Source organism: Mycetomoellerius zeteki, unplaced genomic scaffold (assembly GCF_001594055.1).
Source record: "Mycetomoellerius zeteki isolate Tzet28-1 unplaced genomic scaffold, Tzet1.0 scaffold149, whole genome shotgun sequence".
Classification (NCBI taxonomy): Eukaryota; Metazoa; Arthropoda; class Insecta; order Hymenoptera; family Formicidae; genus Mycetomoellerius; species Mycetomoellerius zeteki.
Window position 1 is genome coordinate 2,241,110 of NW_017256436.1, and position 20,054 is coordinate 2,261,163.

The following is a 20,054-nucleotide window of genomic DNA, read 5'->3' on the forward strand; positions in this document are numbered from 1 at the left end:
CCTTCACATTGTCATCGTTATCGAACGTTCCTTATTATTAACTCTGAAAGCAAGAGCCTCGCTCATTGACTTTTCCGCAAGGATGCTTCTCTGCCGAGTACGCACTCGTTGAAAAGTGAGAGTTTCGTTATTGCGGACGGTCACGTACCCTAGCTTTATTTTGTGTCACGAATAATCTTTACCTTTATTTTATTCCAAAAATTCCCAAAAATATGACAAAGATGTATTGATTTTTCGAATTATGTCTTGTAAACAATTTGCAACAACTACTATATTCATTATTATTTCAATTAATTTGTTATTTTGTTTTATTATTTATTTATTAATTATTAATTTTTCATTCTTATCTCACATAATGAGAATAAAAATAAAAAATTCATAACACCGCTTATTACGCATTTCCCGTCATTGGCTATATCGGCACGAGCATTAATATGATTTTCCCGACCAGACAGTAGACCGCTGTTGAATATTCAGCGGTTACATGTTACGCATTGGTGGCAATAAATTCGAGACAAGCTACATTACGACGCGCACGGCGCCGCCGCCGTCGTTCAGCGGCGCATCTCTCGTTTCACCGCCGTTTATTTCATCCATGGAAGGAAATTCTAGACGTAAAACGCGAAATTTATTATCGAAGGGCCGGATGACGTCGGCGCGAGAACGTCGGCCGCGAGAACGAGCTTCCGCCGTTTAACCTGCCGCTCCTCGATTATGCTGACTTTTGCGAAATTGCTCGTAATTCACATTGTCTCATTGTGGCATAACGGTGCGGGCAATCAACGTTCGCTTTACCGTAAAGGACCCGCGCGCTACGGGTCGACAAGAAGAAGGAACAAAGAGAACATGAAGAGTCGACGGAGTCGCAACGTCTTCCAACATTGTCGCTTCCGTTGAACTTTTCCGGCGCCAATAAGCAAAAAGGGCGCACAATACTTGTTTATCGAAAGACCAAAAGCGCGTGTTGTTGACGAAAATTCAACGCGACAAAAACACATCAATGACGTAAACAAAGATAATACAACTAACCTGAAACAGATTGTAGCCCTTATCGTACATCCACATCTCATCGGCTGGATGTTCCTTTGGACTTTCCCGTTGACCGGCGTTTGCAACGTGAGGAGGTGATCCTCGAATCAGCTGAATCGCCAGGGACCTCTGCAGAAGCAAGAGGCATCGGGAGGGCCCGGGGCCTCCAGGGCCCGTTCCATCTCCTAAGATCGAGGCCATTGTGAGGGCCCACCTAACGATATCGATGATAGGGCGGTGGCATCATGAAATCTGTAACAAGACAAAAAATATATTCAGCAATTTGACTTGGGATAAACTGTTTAGATTAATCAATACGTTAGATCGTCAAAAGTGATCTGTGTAAATAATAAATATTATAATAAACAATTTCTAATTAATTCTGTCTCAAAACAGGACTGATCAACAATTTTTTTATTTATTATATAAATATAATAAATTGAAGAAAGTATGAAATTAATCATTAAATTAAACGAAAAAATTAAATGAAAGATATCAACACGATTTGTTCCATAAAGTTACATAAAAAGGCGTCTGGACGATTTTGTACGAAATTACGTAACCGAAAACTGTAGACACGCTTGATAGCGGAGGACTGCGAATGACCTGCAATTTTACGCAACGGAGACCTCCGTCTCTCATCTGCCGTGCTGTCTTACGTCCAATTATTCTTATCGTCGTACCATGGAGAGAGATAAAGTGGCGGCGAGTTCATCGCACTATGTATTATACGAGTTCACGAAAGTTACAGGCGACGAGAGACTGCGCGAAATCTCTACACGCGTTTGTCCGTGACACATACAGCTGCTTTATTGAACGTGCTTTGCAGGCTAACTCCGCTCGCAGGATGCACATGAAGATCTAGGATCAGTGGTTCTCGACTCATGCAGATTTACGTTCAGTCCAAATAAACCAAACGCGAATTACGCGTCTTACCAAAAGTTTACTAATATCGGCTTTATTCAATACAAAGAAAGTTATTTTCTTAATTACATTTTATGTTATCGATATATTACATTATACATATATTGTATTTATTGATTTCTATTTTATTTTAGAAAATAATAAAATACAAGCTAGATTTTCCTAAAAAATTATAATTCGTATTAGAGAGAGACCAACGAGAATAAATTAATTAAGAGAAATAATCCTCTATTTTCAAAACGGATCTTAGTGCTTAAGTATTTCAGTAGGTACCTTGTATACAAATTCACATTGAAATACTTAAGTACTAAGATCCGCTTTGACTGAAAGTAGAATTATTTCTCTTAATTGATTTTTTTTAAAACTCGCATTTGATGGTATACGAAGATAGTTGAGAGATTCTGCGAACGTCGTTGTTGTTCATCTTCTAAAGGCCAAAAAGCAACGTCACGTATTCCTATATTGTATCAACACTTCCCACCTCGGACGCCTAATTGATTTAGCCTGGCCGCCCATACTTAGGCCGAAGGGTGAAACACCCTTACTCGCGAAAATCCACTCAAGGCATCACAGCAAGAGAGACAAAACGCCGGGTAATAAGAGAAAGGGATGGTCGTCATCACCCTGCGCATTGTCGCAGCTCTTTCTCTGGAACTGAGCTAGAGGCGCAAGAGCTTCATCGATTCGACGGTCCGTGAATTCGATCTGACCTTAATTACCAGACGGCCCCAAGCGGCCAAATGTATCACAGTACATTTCTGGATAAGGAAGAGATGTAGCAGATGAGCTTTAATTTACGAGTTAAATTATTTGTTTGTTTAAAACAAAACGCAAATATATTTTTAAGACTTGTGTTTATAATACGTTCTTATTTTAAGACTTAAATAATATCTTAAGATGCTAATACCGCTCTGTGATTGGCTTATAACATTTTAAGACCATATTTAAAAGTCTTAAATATAAAAACTGGCTATAAAAACCGGCGTAAGACTACATGATCTATTAACCTATTTTTAAAGGAAAGTAATAAAAATGTGTATAAAATCAAATAGGATCAGAGATTACATAAATTAGATTGAATTATTTAATCAGGTACAAAAATATGTATTAAACATATTGAGGCTTAGTTAATAGGCTGATACTGTACATTCCATTTATCTGTTTTCCGATAGCGATGAATATTGAATCGATTTATTGGAAAGTCCCGCATGGTTAATAGTAGCTAAAGTTCACTTCCTGACATCGATAGATGTTTGATAACGCAGATAAGATACTATGTGATGCGTGACGAGCGTACGGGACACGCCGGTGTACCGCAGCTATCGCTTTATTTTTTAATCGGAACATAATTGGATAGTTAGTGGTACACGATCTTCTCTATCGGGTAATAGACGACATTGAATAATTCCCTGCGAAATGGCGACTTCTAGCTCTCACGCGATCGCGATGCGCCGACAATATCCTGCAGGAATATACATATATCGAGGAAATAAAAGATACGCGTAGATAGGGAGGAGAATAAGATTTAATAGCGCTAATTTCTCGCGTTGTTGTTCGTTCGCGTTGTCTGTCGTGCCATCCGCTCTTCGAACACGCGGCTGTCTGACGCATTTTTATCCGTTGTATCTCGGAGTATCTCATTCTCACCGATACAATGGAGCAATTTTCGCAATGTACTTGGCAAATAGTTTATCTTATCTGCTTATCTAGAAAAGGTAGACGATTGGTCTCGATGCAAAAGAAATTATTCCAAAATGAAACGGAACTCAAGAGTGAGGGAGAAGGACGAAAGGATCCTTTGCGCGATCGTTTCGCGAGTCGTTAGACCTCTTTCGTGCTGCGAATCGAAGCTCGATTTCACCTTGTACCAGTTCGTCGGGCGGAAGGTGTTCGACCGTGCCGCATCGCGGAAAAAGGACTTCCTGCCGCATGACTCATTCGCCGCGCGCGTCGTCGATCGAGACGGACTCTCATTAATGTCTCGCCAATTGTAAGTTGCACCGCGACGCAGCCGCACCGCGCCGATGCACGCCGTTGCATCCCTGAACCTGAACCCCGGTTCGCGTGGGATCGACGAGGCACTGACAACAATAATTAACACTCGCTCGTTTAATTTCCCTGTCCGGTAGAAGCTTTTCCCAAAGCTTCTACCGCTGGAAAACGGAATGTCTCTCTTTGATTCCTCATAGCGCGCGAGTCACGAGCGACCTGGATTCCCCGATCTCGTCTATTATAATCGTAATTATAGTAATCACGTCCGTCGATCGATCCACCGACCGGCAAGGCGGCAACGTCTCGTCGGAAATAGGAAGAATGCTATCTGCGTTAACGCGGCTATTCTCCTTGCGGTCAATCCACGGTTCGATCCCCCAACCGATCGCTCGTAGAGACAAGGTAATTTCCTGCGGGATTAACACGTTTACAGAAACATACAAATCGCCACGCGGTGAAACGACGTACCGTAACTTAATTACGCGCCGCCCCGTAACTCTACAAGTAGGATTACACGTCCGGTTAAACCGAACGATAACTGCGCAGATACGTTGAAATGCTGAAGGTAATACATTCCGATCTCGTCCCATTTAATCGACACCTTTTCTAGAATGCTACGTTATGTAGCTCTCTTCAAGTAGACATCGCTTTATATATATATTTTTTAAAGCACTTTTTATATAGGGTAACTCGGGGGAAGATGCCATATCGGGTAAGATGCCATTTGCTTATAATTTTCATGTTTATGCATAAATGGCTTTAATAGCATACTCAGATTATTTAATTGTGTGCTAGTAATCACTTGACAAAGGTTATTCACTTTCATGTTCAAAAATTTTGTATTTATCTCGAGATAAATTGAAAAAATACTATCCTGATCTTATTTTACGCGATATTTAGAATTTAATATTAAAGTCTTTGTAAGTTTTATTTCACAAATATGCAGTGGTGACATTAAAGTTTAGTATTAAGTGACTTTTATAACCTCTTAAATAACTTAATTATACATGTTTGAAACAGAAGTTTCCTTTATTCTTTATAGTCATATCGGGGTAAAATGCTACTTTTTTATTGGTGTAAGATGACACAATTAGTGGCATCTTATCCCTGAACGTAAAGACTATTTTGTTTTTAATAGATATTATAATTATTTTTAGTTGGTTTTCAAAAAAGAATTAAAATTATGCCGAGGAAATATATACGAACTACAAATCATGGCAATTGGTTGGAAGATAATTTAAAAGTTTATTTATTTAATTAAGGTCGGAAGATAATTTTAAAATTTATTTATTTAATTAAGACAACAGGTTGGGTAAGATATCACTTTTTTGAAGACTTTTCTTTTTATTATTGTTCAAAGAACGTACGAAATAAAATTGTGTGATAGAGACTATAATAAATATATGAATCAAACTTTCAATTGGTTTTATTTTTTTTTATTTATCAATAATGATTGAAAAGATATCGCGATCAAAAGTTAACTATGGCATCTTCCTCCGAGTTACCCTACATATATATCGAATTGAGTTCCGGATCGCTTTTATTATCTTGCGCCTGCTGAAATAGCCGCGTCATTAATTTTTTGCTAGACGACTTGTCCGACAATTTGTCGAAGCGCAAAATCTCATCGATAAATTTCTCCGCCGTCTTTCTCCGAAATTCTTTCGCACTCCTCTTTTTTTGCTTCGTTATACGGTACTTGTCGATCGAAGAATATAGCTAGGCCGTAGGGGGTTGTTAAGAAAATAAACTTTCATATCCAATGAGCAAATTCATTCTTTGCGTGACATCGTATGCGGGCTCGTTCTGTGATCCTTTGATGTATCGTCGACCTTCTCGACGGCGAAGACCAACCGCCGGACCTCAGAGTCGAGTGTCTAGAAAGTACTTCTCGCGCGGACCATTCTCGTAAAACGTGTAACGGGAACGATCAAACAACGTCTCGGCCTAATGGAAGTCCAAATAAAGACAAATCTACGTCCGCGCCGCCATTGATCCCGCTGGAGATGGCCATTGAGATCTTAAATGAGAAACGAGCGGGTTATCAATGACTACATCGACTCGCTTCGAGTCCTAAAGTATGATGAATTCTTACGTCAGTCTGTCGATGAGAACATAAATAGAAAGTTCCGAACGGCTGTCATCATCGTTTGACGTTGTGGAAACTGCGTACAGATACGTTAATGTCTGAGAATTTCTTTTTAATTACGATAACTGACAAACGGTGTTATCAATATTATAATATTTCCAAGTACGGGAACAATTATTGTGAGAGAAAACGGGAGTGAATTATCTCGAGTGCGAGAGAATTATTTAGCGAAAAAGCGGAGATTCATCGAGCTGTATACCGACGCGCCTTTCGGTAATTCGGAGAAAAAAAAGTTGCGTGACTCTCGCTTGGTACGACCGACATAGCTCGACGTAATAGGATATATCAAGAAACTCAAGACGCGAAATTACCACACACGCTAAGTTTCCATTTAAGAATCACATAATTGTATCCTCCGGACTTCGGGCTTAATTAGCGTTACGCGGAGAGTTCTATCGGCTAGACCTGTCGCATTAGCATTATATGCGCTGGATTATTACATACCGAGCGATCATTGGTACCACATTGGTACCCACATCCGAACGCGTGCATCTGTTTTGTAATTCGCTTTAAGCCGATCGTGAGTACAAGACGTAAAGTGTAGACGAGATAAATAACATTAGTAGCAATAATAATATCTTAAATAATATTGATATGATATTTTATATAAATACAGTTAAAATTATAAATAATATTAATATAATTTCGACGTAAGTATTATAAATACTCAGTAAATTCTTTAGAGTGGAATCTCGCCCTAAAGAGTACAAATTGAGCCAGTCTCGAAAAAGAGTGGCTCAATTTTCAATTTTTAAGAGTGAGATTTCACTCTTCAGATTCATCCTAAAAGTTTCAGAGTGTATGTCGTTAATTTAATCTTTATAAGCGAAACTGTACAGAGGGAAACAGACGTCTAGCTTCCTCGTGGCATATATTATACGATACTTACTGAGGAGGTCAAGCGTTGAGAGTATATTCTAACATACCCAGCGGCGTATCCCGGAAACCCGGTTCTCACGCCTCCACCTCCGGGACGTCGCGGCAATGTGGAAAAAGCGGAGAATGCACGCTATACGCGTTGTGAAAAAATAGCTAGGGATATACCCAAGTGAACATAATCGCGGTCTTCGTTTTACGTTTTGCAAGATAGGCTCTCACGTACGCTTCGGAGGTATTGACAAGGGGTCACCGAAGGCTACCCCATGGTATCCCAAGGTTCCCCTCTCGTAATGACAAGCAACGGTAAAGCGCGGATATATGGGCGACGTCGCGCGGTGTGCCTTAAAGGATGTCAATTGTGAGCGCGCGGATAACGTGCCGTACGTGAGCATTATTGAAATAACGACGACAGGGAGAAAGGCTTCGTCGACGACCGGTGTCGGTCAGCCAGTTCCGATCGACTCTGGAGAACATCGGCACTGATATCACCGCGGTGAAGTCAAACGATTGCTCAACGACGCGCGGGCTACCGCGTCTCGCGAAAATCGTTCTCCCAGGGAAGCACGCACATCGGAACAAGGAGCACGTGGGAGTGCGATTTCTGATATCCGAGTCGCTGAAATCGTCGACATTATCCCAGATCGCTGGCACGTGCGCTACTAGAAAGTTTTAAAACATAGATACTATGTTCCTTCTGGAAATACGTATGCGCAAGAAGACATATAAGTTTCCACGAAAGATACGCTAGAAAAAGAGTCTGATTGTATTAATTAAAATTCTGAAAGTGGACAAATCAGAATTTTCTGATTGAATCTATTGTTAATTCCTGTTGAGTTAACTAGAATTTTAATTGATATGATTAGAATCTTCTGATTCGTCATTTTTCTTGTTCAATCAGAAATTTTTGTCAATGTACATTGATGTTTAATTAACAATATTTTACTGCAAACGCTTAACCTTTTTATTTTTATAAAAAATTTATAAAGATTTTTATATAAGAAAAATATTTTCGTGAGAGAAAAAATTATACAGTAGTAGGGTAAATCGAATAGTCGTTAACATATTTACATCAGCGTCCGAGTTCAATTTTACGAAAAATGTTCACACATTTTATACTCTTGGAACTGAAACGCGAGTTTTGGAATCTTATTTCCATGGCGACGCATTTGGAACATTTCCAGGGCACATATGGAATTGTTTGGAATGGATTCCGATCAGAATTATTCCGTTTTGTTTAGAAAAATACAATAGAAATTTAGGGAAGAACTGAACAATTCTGATCGCAATCCATTCCGAACAACAGTTTCATAATACATGCGCAGGATGTATATTATGGAATTATTTAGAATGAATTTCAACCGAAATTGTTGAATTATTCTTTAGATTTCTTCTGGATCGTATTTTCTAGGAAATACAGAATAATTCCGATTGGAATCCATGCGATTCTATGATACGTGTATAGCTTTAAATACATTATTCACCATAATAAAAGCATTTCAAACGTCGTTTCTGATTAATAAAAAACGTTCGAATGATGTACGATTCTTCGCGAAGTGGGAAATTTATTGCGGAAAGCAAATTTCATAACGTGCTAATGAGCAACAAGCGTAAATCGAGACACGCGAGCGAGAGACGTGGCAAAGATACATACGGTTGCTCGAGTAAAGGATGTCAACCGCACTCAAGTGTGACTGTCGATCTGCGACGCGACAAAGGTGATTCAACCTGGCAGGATAAATTATACCGGACGTAAGGACGGCCGGAGTCCTTGACGAGGTGATGGCGTAATTTTTCGCGGTTAAAGAATCCCGAGCGAATTATTGCCACGCCGAGATCACGATAATAACCCGTTAATAGAATTCGCTGTAGAGTGCAGCACGAAGGCATCACCATGAAAATAAAAGTTGCGAACTTTCGAAGCTGATGTGCGTGGTGTTCCACTTACGGTAGATATTGAGAAAACGCTATTTTCTCGATATGGATAACTTCTCTATATATTCGAGTGTAATTATTTTAAAAAGAAATCGTGTAATGGAACGGTCTGTGTGGTATTAAAATTCTCTTCCTTAGTGTGCGATATAAAATATACAAATACTTATATTATACGTGCGATCTTACTTATCTCAAGCCATAATAGGATTCGCGTGTATGCGCTAAACAATTTTACGTACGCGCGAATACGCGCTATTAACGCGCGTGCAAGCAAGTAACGGCAATACGTATAATTCGTGTCGTAACATAATTCAGAACAGCATTTAACGCTTCGTTGTAATAGATAAGTTTAATTCGTTGAATAGCCGGTATCGTAATTGCGAAATATCGATACGCGAAACTTTCACGCTAACAGTGGTCTTTAAGTAGTACATACATGAGTTTCGTGCTTTCCTGTCGTTTTAATACGTCTGGATCACGCCATTGCATTTATTACATCAAGCGCGAAATTAGGCGCGCCGATGCGTTGCTAAAAAAAGTGAACGCATCTGTTAAATGAAAATATATCGTATATATGTACTTATTGAACCATCACGAAGAATTTGAGTTACATACAGATTTAAGAGGCGATATATACTTTAAAAATAATTAATTACGATATTTGTTTAATAATAGCTCGATAGCTAATTTGATTCACCCTGCTCGTATGTATGTGTGTGTCGAAATGAGAGAGTCTGTTAATTAATTTAGACATAGGAGAAAGCGAGAGTCGGAATGAAATCGTAATTTCGCGTAATAATTTGTCCGAAAGTATCAAGTACTCGCAGGAAGCAACTTTCCACCGAATCCTTCGAAGAAGCAGCGATCATTTCCGATTAGATTGATACCCCAAGGCGTAAAATCACTTTGCGAGACTACCGGAAGTACAATACGGTAAGGAACGATCGCCATATAGGGCGAATCGTACCGATCGTTAACCAACGCTGCGTCGGTTTAATAAGAGATATTCACAGCGACGAAGAAAGCGTATGTTTTTATAAGAGTAACTTTTATGGAGATAAATCAATGCGGGAAATCTTTAAAAGAGTCACGGAGATCGTGCAAGGACGCGTACTCGCGTGCATTATTAACGGTAGAAGCGCGCACGTACGTAATTACGCGTTATCGTTCCCAACGCTTCTCTTCCTACTTATAAGGGAAACTAATGATGACCCGGCGGTGCATGGTTAATTGTTGGCACGTGGATCATTATCAGCCATTCGTACGTCACACGCACACTTATTGTCACGCAGTATATCGTCAGAGAATTCTCGGAATATTCGTTATTGCATTGTAACTAACTCGGTTTCGAAAGTCCATTTAAGGAATTCGAGGTTAAAGCTAATGAACTTTAATTAACTGTGGACTAATTACTGTAAAAAAAAAATCAAATGAACGACTAGAAAAGATAAAACAAATCGACATAAATTAGGTAACTCGGTTGCAAGCTTACGTTATTATGAGAGAGAAATCGATCGTTAACGCTCCTTCATAGAGGAAATCCTACTAAATTCATTCCTTCATAGAGGAAATCACTAGTAGTATTATTCTACCCGATAAAGATCGATAATGTATAATAAACAGCCCCTTTTAGCGTTAACGTATGCACGATACGGTATGACAATTCATACAGAAGTCACTCGTTTTCACTTTCCATCGACCTCGAGGTTGTACGAGAGTATGCCCACTCACGCGGACACACTCACCGACACAGAGAAGCGTCAATATCGGAGTACATACATACGCGGCCATTATTCTCGTTATTTGCCGTCAAGCCGATCAGGCAGCGACAGATCGAGTCGAAAGTCTATTTTTCCGCGGTCGCTCGAGGAGAGGAAAGTGCGATCGTAGGAGGAAAACAATTTAACCATAGCCGTAAAACTCTATGTGTTTGTATGTGTGTATCCTGGTTGTGTAGAAAAAGCAACCATCAGAAATACCGAAAATGCTTAGAGGAATAAACAAATGTCATCATTTTGATGATGCGCGAATAGAAAAAAATATATCCGAGAGAAAGAGATTAGTAATTTATTATTAAATGTCTTAAAACTGTTTCATTTTATTTTCGGTCTCGATGAGTTTTATTAATTATTAATCCAGTTTGCGATCTGGACAAATAAAATTTCACTGTTAAATTTCATCCTTACTTTTACTCCAATTTCAATGATTATCAGATGACATTTTAGTTAAAAAAAACTATTTGGTAACGTAATACAGCTGTTGAAAAGTAACTTTAAATTTTTCACGTTTTTTTGAAAGTCTAGAACAATAAAGAAATCTAGGTTGGACGAAAAAGAGTCAGATTACAGACGGATCGATAAATATTAATTTTTTCAAAGACATGCCTCACGTCCGCAACAGAAACGCCGTTGATTTTGTCGAAAATCGAATTATGAGATTGCGCTGTTTCTTCTCCACGAAGAACGTGCTCGCGCGCACTTAGTCGACTTAGTAGTTGTTTTTGGAAAGGAAAGTCGTAAGAGGAAATCGATCCGTCGATCGACGAGCGTTGCAAAACAAGCAATGTGTATCTTTGTTATACGCGCCGGTCCGGCGCGATCATTAATATCTCGCTGCTCTCCAGACTCGAGATACCGGGCGGCGACTAGACCAATTACCGTTATAGCGCAAACACTGTTGCTGCCGTTAGAAAATGATTTATCGCGGATTGTTCTCGGCGGGGGATTTATTGGAGCAAGTCGCCGAGCTTATTGAAAACTCCTGCGGGATTGCACGGTACGAAACCGCTTTGCGCGCTCGTGCGCCCCGAGCTTATTCGATTTCTGCTGTGGAACACTATCGGTGTCTTTGAAGAAAACACGAATCGATTAGCTGCACGTACGTGCCGTTACAGCGCCACATCCGATTTATCAAAACGTTTATTCTCTCCGCTTAGAGATTTTCTGGAGCGGATCCGTGACGGTCCGACGATAACTACTGCGTCGATGATAACGTCGATCTCTATGAATCGATACCCCAAACTTGTGTAAATTTTTTGTCTCCATAATCTCGGAGTGTACGCACACGTTTTCGAAATTTATTGCTCTCCATTTACGAATTAAATCAAAACGCTCAATTATGCGAATCAATGTAAAACCAGTCATAGGACATATTGGAGACTGCAAAGGACTGCATTAGAGATTAGAATTCGACCAGTCAGATAATTTTAATTTTAATCTGTTCCGTTCTAATTGACTGATTTCCAATTTGCAATTCTTAATCTTCAATGCGTAGTGCGATGCACGAGTTTAAATGGTATCCAAACGAATGTCGTCCGACATATTAATCTTGAAAATTCATCCGAGATGCGAAATTAATTTACACGCGGCTGATGTCGCGTATTCATTTCTTGCCATAAACGCAAGTATTTATTGCTGGTTCGTAAACATTTACGGGTTTTGTCCTCTTGCGAAACTCGTTTAACTAGCGTTTAATAAATTACTTTATTCAATCGCCATGCACCTAATCTCTCTCTCTCTCTCTCTCTCAGCGTTAATATCTTACGAGCGTTCAATACTGGCGATCATACGGCGATGCATTAGCTCTCAATTTTATTGCAACGGACAAGTAAATGCACCACCATATCTAAGGCACTTGTAAACTCTCGCACACGCGCCACCCGATGCGATATATTAATTAATTAGCGGTAATTCCGCGCGACGTATAATTGTACGCTTGAAATTATCATATTTTATCGTTGCTCGGCAGAACGTTCGATCTTACAAGCGTGATAAGTCTCGCGAGGCGAGAATGCTAAATGCTTAGCGATAAATTTCGCAGCGGTATACCCCGCGTGCGGAAAATTAAGCGCTATTTGTTCAATCGAGCGCCGATCGATCAAGCGTTGCATATGCGCATCGTAAATTCGTGTTACATCGTCGCCGCGTCGTCAATCAACAATAAATGAGCGTGATTAATCGCGCACGCATTGTATCCTAGATCACCGTGCGGCTGCCGCGAAAAAAAAAGTTTCATTCCATTAATTTTCCATGTTCCGTTAAGTCTTCACTCTCTAAGCGCGACGCGGCCGGCGAAGAGTCCGGCAAATAAATGCGGAACACGCGAGTTTCTCGGTTAAAATCACTCTTCCTTTTCTTTTCTCTCTTTATTTCCTTTCTTTCTCTCTCAGCGAGACCTCTCATTTCCTCCAAGCTACGTAAAAACCATCATTGAGAGCCTTGTTTTTAAGCGCGAGCTAATTACGAAACTGCAACGGAGCGCGATCGTAATCGCGAGTCGCCTTCGCGCCTTATTTTTACCGTACAATTGGTTAAATATCGTCACGATCGTGACATTGTCTCTGTAATTCGATACTCCGATCCGTTCGCGTGATGTAATACCAGTTACACGGCCGTTAGTCTAGCGTAACGTCATCGTGAACACGCAGAAACGATCCTCGTTTTTTACCTTGCGGAGATTACTCGTTATATGGATTAGGAGGAGCCAACGGGGTTATTTTTGCGCTTCTCGAGCACGCAATTTATAAATATATTACCGTTTGAACGTACCGATGAAAAAGTTGTTTCTCGTTTATTTGAGAAGCGACGTTTTCCTTCTATGTTCTAAATGCAAAATCTGGGTCTTCTCCGCTTTCTTATAACGTTAATAAATCTCGCTCCAAGGCTTCGCCAACAGCTTCGGGGCGTATACGGTGCTTTTATAAATCTCGCCAAACGTCTTGCTCGGAAACGAGGGAGAAACCCCTAAGAGAACGAGGCGAAAAGCGAAAGAGGGGTGGAAAGGTGGCTTAGGACCCTCTTTAAGGGCGGCTGCTCATGGCCGTACTGATCACGATTAGCGTCCCTGGTCGTCCGACGTGAATCCCACAGATTTCTACGATTCGAGTCAGCTAATCTGGTTCGTTACAGCTCGCATTCACGACTCCGTGAAGGACGAATCTGAGCGACGTGAAAGGTCAAATAGAGCTGTGAAGAGATATATCCGTCTCATAATTTGGATGGTCTCTTGCTGAAAGTGCTCGTCAGGATTTCAAATATCTTGGCCATGCTTATAAAAAAATTGTCGGATCTAGACGTGTCTTAATCTGTCATTATTCATTCGGTTCAAGTGCTTCTGGAATTGGACATTATGAATCGTTAAAAGCGTGTAGCGATTTATCAAGGCGCGATGACAGCGATTAGCTACTTCGCGGGAATGGTAGGAATATAATCGACGAACGATTATTTTTACGTAAACGACTGAACGATTAATTTATCGGCGATAATGACGACTCAAATAATTCGACGGCGATAAATCGAATTGACGTTCCATTCGAAGGATTGTTTAATTTAACAGGCACTCTCGTAATTATTGCCTGACTAGTATCGAGAAAAGAAAAAGGTAAGAGACGATCGTAAATCGTGCCGCGAGGAGAACGATCGTAAAATCCACCGCAAAAATCCATGCGCGTGGATGATGCACTTACGGCCGGAAAAAAATGCAGATGTTCCCGGAAGTAGTGAGGGCTAGGGGAAGACGTGATGCAACCGGCTTGAAAGACAGGGATTCTGAAGGAGGATACGCGCTCATGGATATTACATCGCTCTAGGCTTCGGGTGTGGTCGATCATAGGATAATATGTCGTGAGAAGTTGAGTAAGATAGACTAACAGGGAAGATGTTTCCGTTTAACGCGTGGAGCAACGTGAAAAATGGTCATACGCAATTGCATACGTTGTCGGTCGCGACCGGATATGAGTCGCCGGTCAATAAGCGTCTCTATGAAAGGATCAAAGTAATTTATTATAATTTATTTAATAGATATTAAAAAATAAATTTAATTGTAGCATAACTGAATCGTATATAAATACATATTGAATCATATATAAATACATATCGATCCCTTAAAGGGAAATAAGAATCAGATATAATTAAATCATAGGCAATTTTGTAGATAATTTTTGTAGATTAAATAGTATAGAAAGTAGAGATTAAATTGTAAACGATTTTGCGAGGATAGGCATTATTGAATTGAAGATTTACGAGATATCCCGTCCCATACGCTCCCAGGGATCGATATATCAATGAAAATATTTTAACGGTTAATAAGTACGACGACGTTTAACCCTCTCGCTGCCGAAGACAGCTGTAGGCGCTAGGAAGACTCCGTTCCTATATAACTTAAAGGCGACTATAGTCGTCCGAGTGGAACTGACGTTTCCTCGAGGCATTCGCCCGAGCCGACAGTTAAAGGTTTCCACTCGTGCGATTTACACGCGCGATACTTGTACGCACATTGCCGGAAATTACGTTTCACGCCAGGAAATAATTCTCTTTCAATTATGTCTGATCTTGCATTTTAATTCTGTTCTAAGTTAAACGCGTCTCTCCTTACCTCCTCTCTTCTTTTAAAAAAATAAAATCCACCTCTCCTATATACTCCTACAAAATTCGAGTTTCTATTTGAAATAAATATGTATGTATTTCGGTGTGTAACAGGTTTATTATTATGTGGTAATGAATCGCCGATGTAAATGTAGTATCACAGTCAGTTTCGCACCGCTCGCATCGCGATGATTCTAAAACAATAGGACTCATAGAATCCGCGGTTACCACCACCGACTATCTCGCCGCTCATCTTCGGTCGGAGACTTCGTCGGCGAGCAACGCCAGTCCGAAAGGAAATTCCGGAGGAAGATGTACGGAACGTATGCGCGTGCGATTCCACGACGGATTTTCGCTGGAGGGATCGGGTGTGGTCGATCGTAGGATAATGCTCGCGAGGATACGAGGGAGGAGAGATATAAGAGAGGGAAGAACCACGGTTCCTCTTCTCGCGAGATCGATGCCTAAAGGCGAGACGCGGTCCTCCTCTTCCTCCTTCACCCATCTAACTATCCATGTACATGCAGTATACGTGCGCGCAGAAGGCGGCAGCTATCTTCAAAGAGGAACTTCTCTTTCCTAGGAATTTTTCTCGGCTTTAGCCAAGACGGTTTCCTCTCTCCCTCTCTGTTCCGCGGACTCTGGATCCGCCTCTGCCGTGTACAGGGTGTTCGAATAGTCGTCGATGCGTACGAGCGATTGCGCAAGCAGTGGCAGGATAATAGCCCATTCAAAGCTGTATCTTTTTTATTCGACGTAGTGGAGATTATTAATTAAATTAATGGAGTATTGGACAGGCAAATAGACACTGACAACTAGCCAATCGCTTGTAATAAATTCATTTCATTTTTTTATATAATAAAAATTTTCTCTCTGTCTCTCTCTCTCTCTCTCTCTCTCTCTCTCTTTCTCTCTAAATCTGAATCAGTGAATTTTACTGATTACCTTGTGGCATACTTAAGACTGATATCAATGATTATCTACTGATTCAGATTTAGAGAGTAAATAAATAAAATAAATTTTTATAAAATATATAATTTTATATATTATAAATTCCAATCTCATCTCGTAAAAAAAGAGAATTAAATACCCTTCCTTCAAGGGCGTTTCCGGTACGAATGCAAAATAACAGTAGCCTGAAAGTGGCGTATTATCCTACGCAATTCTCTGACTACAAAGACGCGATATTGCAACAAAAAGTTGGGCAACGACGCGCAGAAAAATCTTTTTCTGCGTCGTAGCGCCACGCTGGAACTGGCGCTTACGGCGCAGCAAGAAAGTCAAGTGGAGGAGCTCGTTACCGTTTCTTTGAACGGACGTGTTAAACGGCGGCTGTACATAATTGAATGGTCGGTTCTATTCAGAATCAAGTATCGGATCCATCAACAAAGAGAAAGAGAGAAAGGCCGAGCGCTTTTTGCCGCCGTTCTGATGATTTGTTCATAGACCGAAAAGAAAACTTTTCCTCAGCTCAACTCTCGGCTTCGAACTAATATCTCGAGAGGAGAACGGTTGAATCTCTCGTTACCGTTATTACGAGTCCACGGAGGTATCACGTGCAAAAGCACTTTGCTCGGAAGCTATTTTTCGTCGATTAAACGTGACCGGAAAATCCTGTACTCGATTGACCTAATATTCTAGGCGAATCTATTGGCGAACATTTTAATATGTTTTTAAATTGTACATCTTTTCGCTATTTATACAGCCGGTTTGACATTTAATTCATGGCTATGAATTAACTAAAGACATATTATTTAAATTATCTTTATATCGGAATCTTTATAGAGCGTGAAAACAAAACATTTATTCTCATTAAGCAACATGCTACGGAACGCTATTACGGATCAGTATTCCGATTCTGTAACTTTTAACGACAGTGTGAGTATCATTATATTATCATTGCGCAGCGATAATGTAACGATATTATACTAAAAAACAAAATTACAGAATTACAGAATTGGGGCACAGGATGTGATAGTCGCGTTAAATGAGTATGTAATAATTTCCCACAGAAACCTGGCAATGATCTCTCTTCCAATCATACATTACGGTACTCGAAGAGACGATAGTTCAAAAAAATTTAATCGCGTACAGACCACCATGCTTGATCGAATTCCACCACCCGCCCGGATGGTATAACTCACGCCGACGCGGTATCGGGTTCCTCCTCTTTCAACGATAATTCGATTTGGATCTCGATTTAAATCACGACGCCGTTGCGCTCGTTGATTACAGACCGCGCGGTAGAACGCAAGGGCGAAATCGTTCGCGATAACGAAACGAAGTCCGCGTCGTCCTACGCGCACTACGATCGTCTACGGGCACGATCGATCGGCACGTTTGACCTGCCGTGCCGCCGCGAACGTGAATGATCGATTCTACGCGCGATACCCGCACGGGATTGATATCGTTCCCCGACAGCGATAGCGACGGCCGTTTCCTCTCGCGGAGGTCGGTCCGCTTGATCTCCGGTGTTATGCGGGGTAATTCATGACTTTCGTGACTCCGGGGGACGACGATTCCTGGGCTTATTCCCGGTGAAAAATTTCACGCCAGTGCGCGGTTGGACGATTCTCGTATACCAATCTCTCAGCAATATATCAGAGTCTTAATTTGTTTTCTCTTGAATGATGTAATTTATGATTTAAAAAAAAAGTTCATGTAGATTTTATAATAGCAAAATTAGAATTATATTATGAACAGGAAGAAAAGTATTTGGCATGAAAGATTAGGAATGTATATCGTTACGACAACGCTAATTAAAATTATATTGCGAGATGTACTTGACACTTCTGTCAATTTTTCACCCTTTTTATTACCGTGTTTTACAAAGTTTCGCCTAAAAATGTAAAAATGTAAACGAGATAAAGTGTATGCAAAACTGTTCTTTGTTGCTTAGATTTGAGGCGTCATCACGAAATTTGCACAAAAATATAAAAATGTTTATCATTTTTAATTTGAAATGGGGGTATTCATGCAGACAGAAGAATACAAAGTTTAAATTACAAAACTATAAATATGTTCAATCACGGGAAATCGATCGCTTCAAAATTCTAATTAATAAGCAATCTTTTGTATAGTTTTATCACCACATGGCACGATAATAATTACATCACGCCTCACTGTCAAGTATCGATTTTGCACGCCGCTTATTTTCTAGAAACGAAAGTCGGCCGTCTAATTCGAAGGCAGCGCTTTGATACGCACAACTTCTTACGGTGAAACGAACGATGATTATTATTATAGTTGCCTTATCTCTTGCGCGTATCGTCATCGGATATGCGCTCGAGATAAGGCTATACCTATGCTCCTCGCCAACAGGAACCCGCGTTACTTTCCTCTGCTTAATATTTAATGTACACTCTATTTAGCGCTCTATGTCCGCGAGACTTTGTCCGCATCGCGGCCATTCGTGCGAAGAAGCCCCCGTTTTCGTGTATCGCACCTCAATGCGCGGTTATTATTTGCAAGACCGTCAGCCAACGAGATAAATTTATAAGTAAAAGTAACGCGGCGCGGTCGTTTTCACAGATCCGTGCGCAGACGCTTTCGTATCGCACAAATTTGATGTTTTTAGCTCGCTTCGCTGGCCGAGAGTCGAGCCGCGCGAAAGTACATCGCGTGTGTTTCTACTACATAAGAGGGCGAGATGACTAGTAAGAGAGAGGAGGAGTAACGAGAGAGTAGTGATGGCCCCTGCGAGTATTCGTGTGCACAACCTCTCAGTTATATACAGACATATATTCGTTCCATTAATTCTATATCGCTACGTGACTCCATTTTTTTAACTTCACTATGATGCCTATTACGGACCGATACCTTCTCTGCTGAAGATAGATAGGTAAATAATGCATTTACAGTTCTAGGCAAGTCCTCTAAAAACATACAGAAAATAAAGGAGAGATGTGTACAAAGAAAAATAACATAAAAAATAAAATTTTAAAAAATAATAATGTCGAGTAATGCTTGTTAAGTCCACGTCTATTTTCCGCGATTATGCATTTATATCAATAATAAATCATAATCAATTAAAAAGAAAATAAGGATGAGTCGATGAAATAAAATCTTAATAACGGTATAAATAATTAACCTAGTAGCATAATTCATTGACGATACGTTGGTTAAACATTGACATGTATCATTATTATTTTTACGCAAGCTTGCTGTGTGAAAAATATCGTTTGCCGATCATTTTAACAAATTGGTGTTAGTAATCAATGAAACTATAAACGATCACGGTTCAACGTGTTATTACGTAAAAAAAGGTTTCAAAGATAGAGAGACAGATGTAGGTCTAACGGGTCTCAGACAACAGCTGATAGACGAAGAGTCAAGTGTGCATCTACCATTTTGATGCACCAGAACAATTTCCCGGCGTTAGAAAATCCGTTGAAGGTAAAAGGAAAGCTTCAGTCAAGATACGCCAGTCATCATCAATCGTCAAAGTCATCCGTTGGCCGACATTGTACGATACCGGCAGCGTTATTGTTATTATCTTCGGCGTCGTGGCGAATATTGATCCCTCTCCACAAAGTCCATTTACTTTCTAGCTGCGGATAGTCCCGGACACGCGACAATATTCGATTACAGGAAGGAAAGCAGAAATCCTCGTGGTTGGGAGTTTCTTTCGTCTCCGTAAATTAGATCGAGTCGTAGGTGACTCTTTGAAATGGTTTCCGACGAGTGTCGAGCCGGCCAGCTTCCAGGAGGACATTAAAGGAGGAATTCTCCAAGAAAGTCTAAACCCTCGCGTCGTCATAAGGCCAATGTGACGGCTGTGTACGTTC

At 40.4% G+C, this 20,054-nt stretch overlaps 1 protein-coding gene across 2 annotated transcripts in view; it reads right to left on the minus strand.

Annotated features, from left to right (window-relative positions):
• The window catches only part of knockout (Stork-head domain-containing protein knockout), an 80,149-nt gene that overhangs the window by 36,396 nt on the left and 23,699 nt on the right, over window positions 1–20,054 (minus strand). For both annotated transcript variants that reach the window (XM_018444313.1, XM_018444312.1), the window contains exon 2: window positions 1,030–1,281. In XM_018444313.1, coding sequence (XP_018299815.1) covers window positions 1,030–1,230 — 201 coding nt within the window. In that variant the 5' untranslated portion in view covers window positions 1,231–1,281. The remainder of the gene's footprint in view (window positions 1–1,029; window positions 1,282–20,054) is intronic.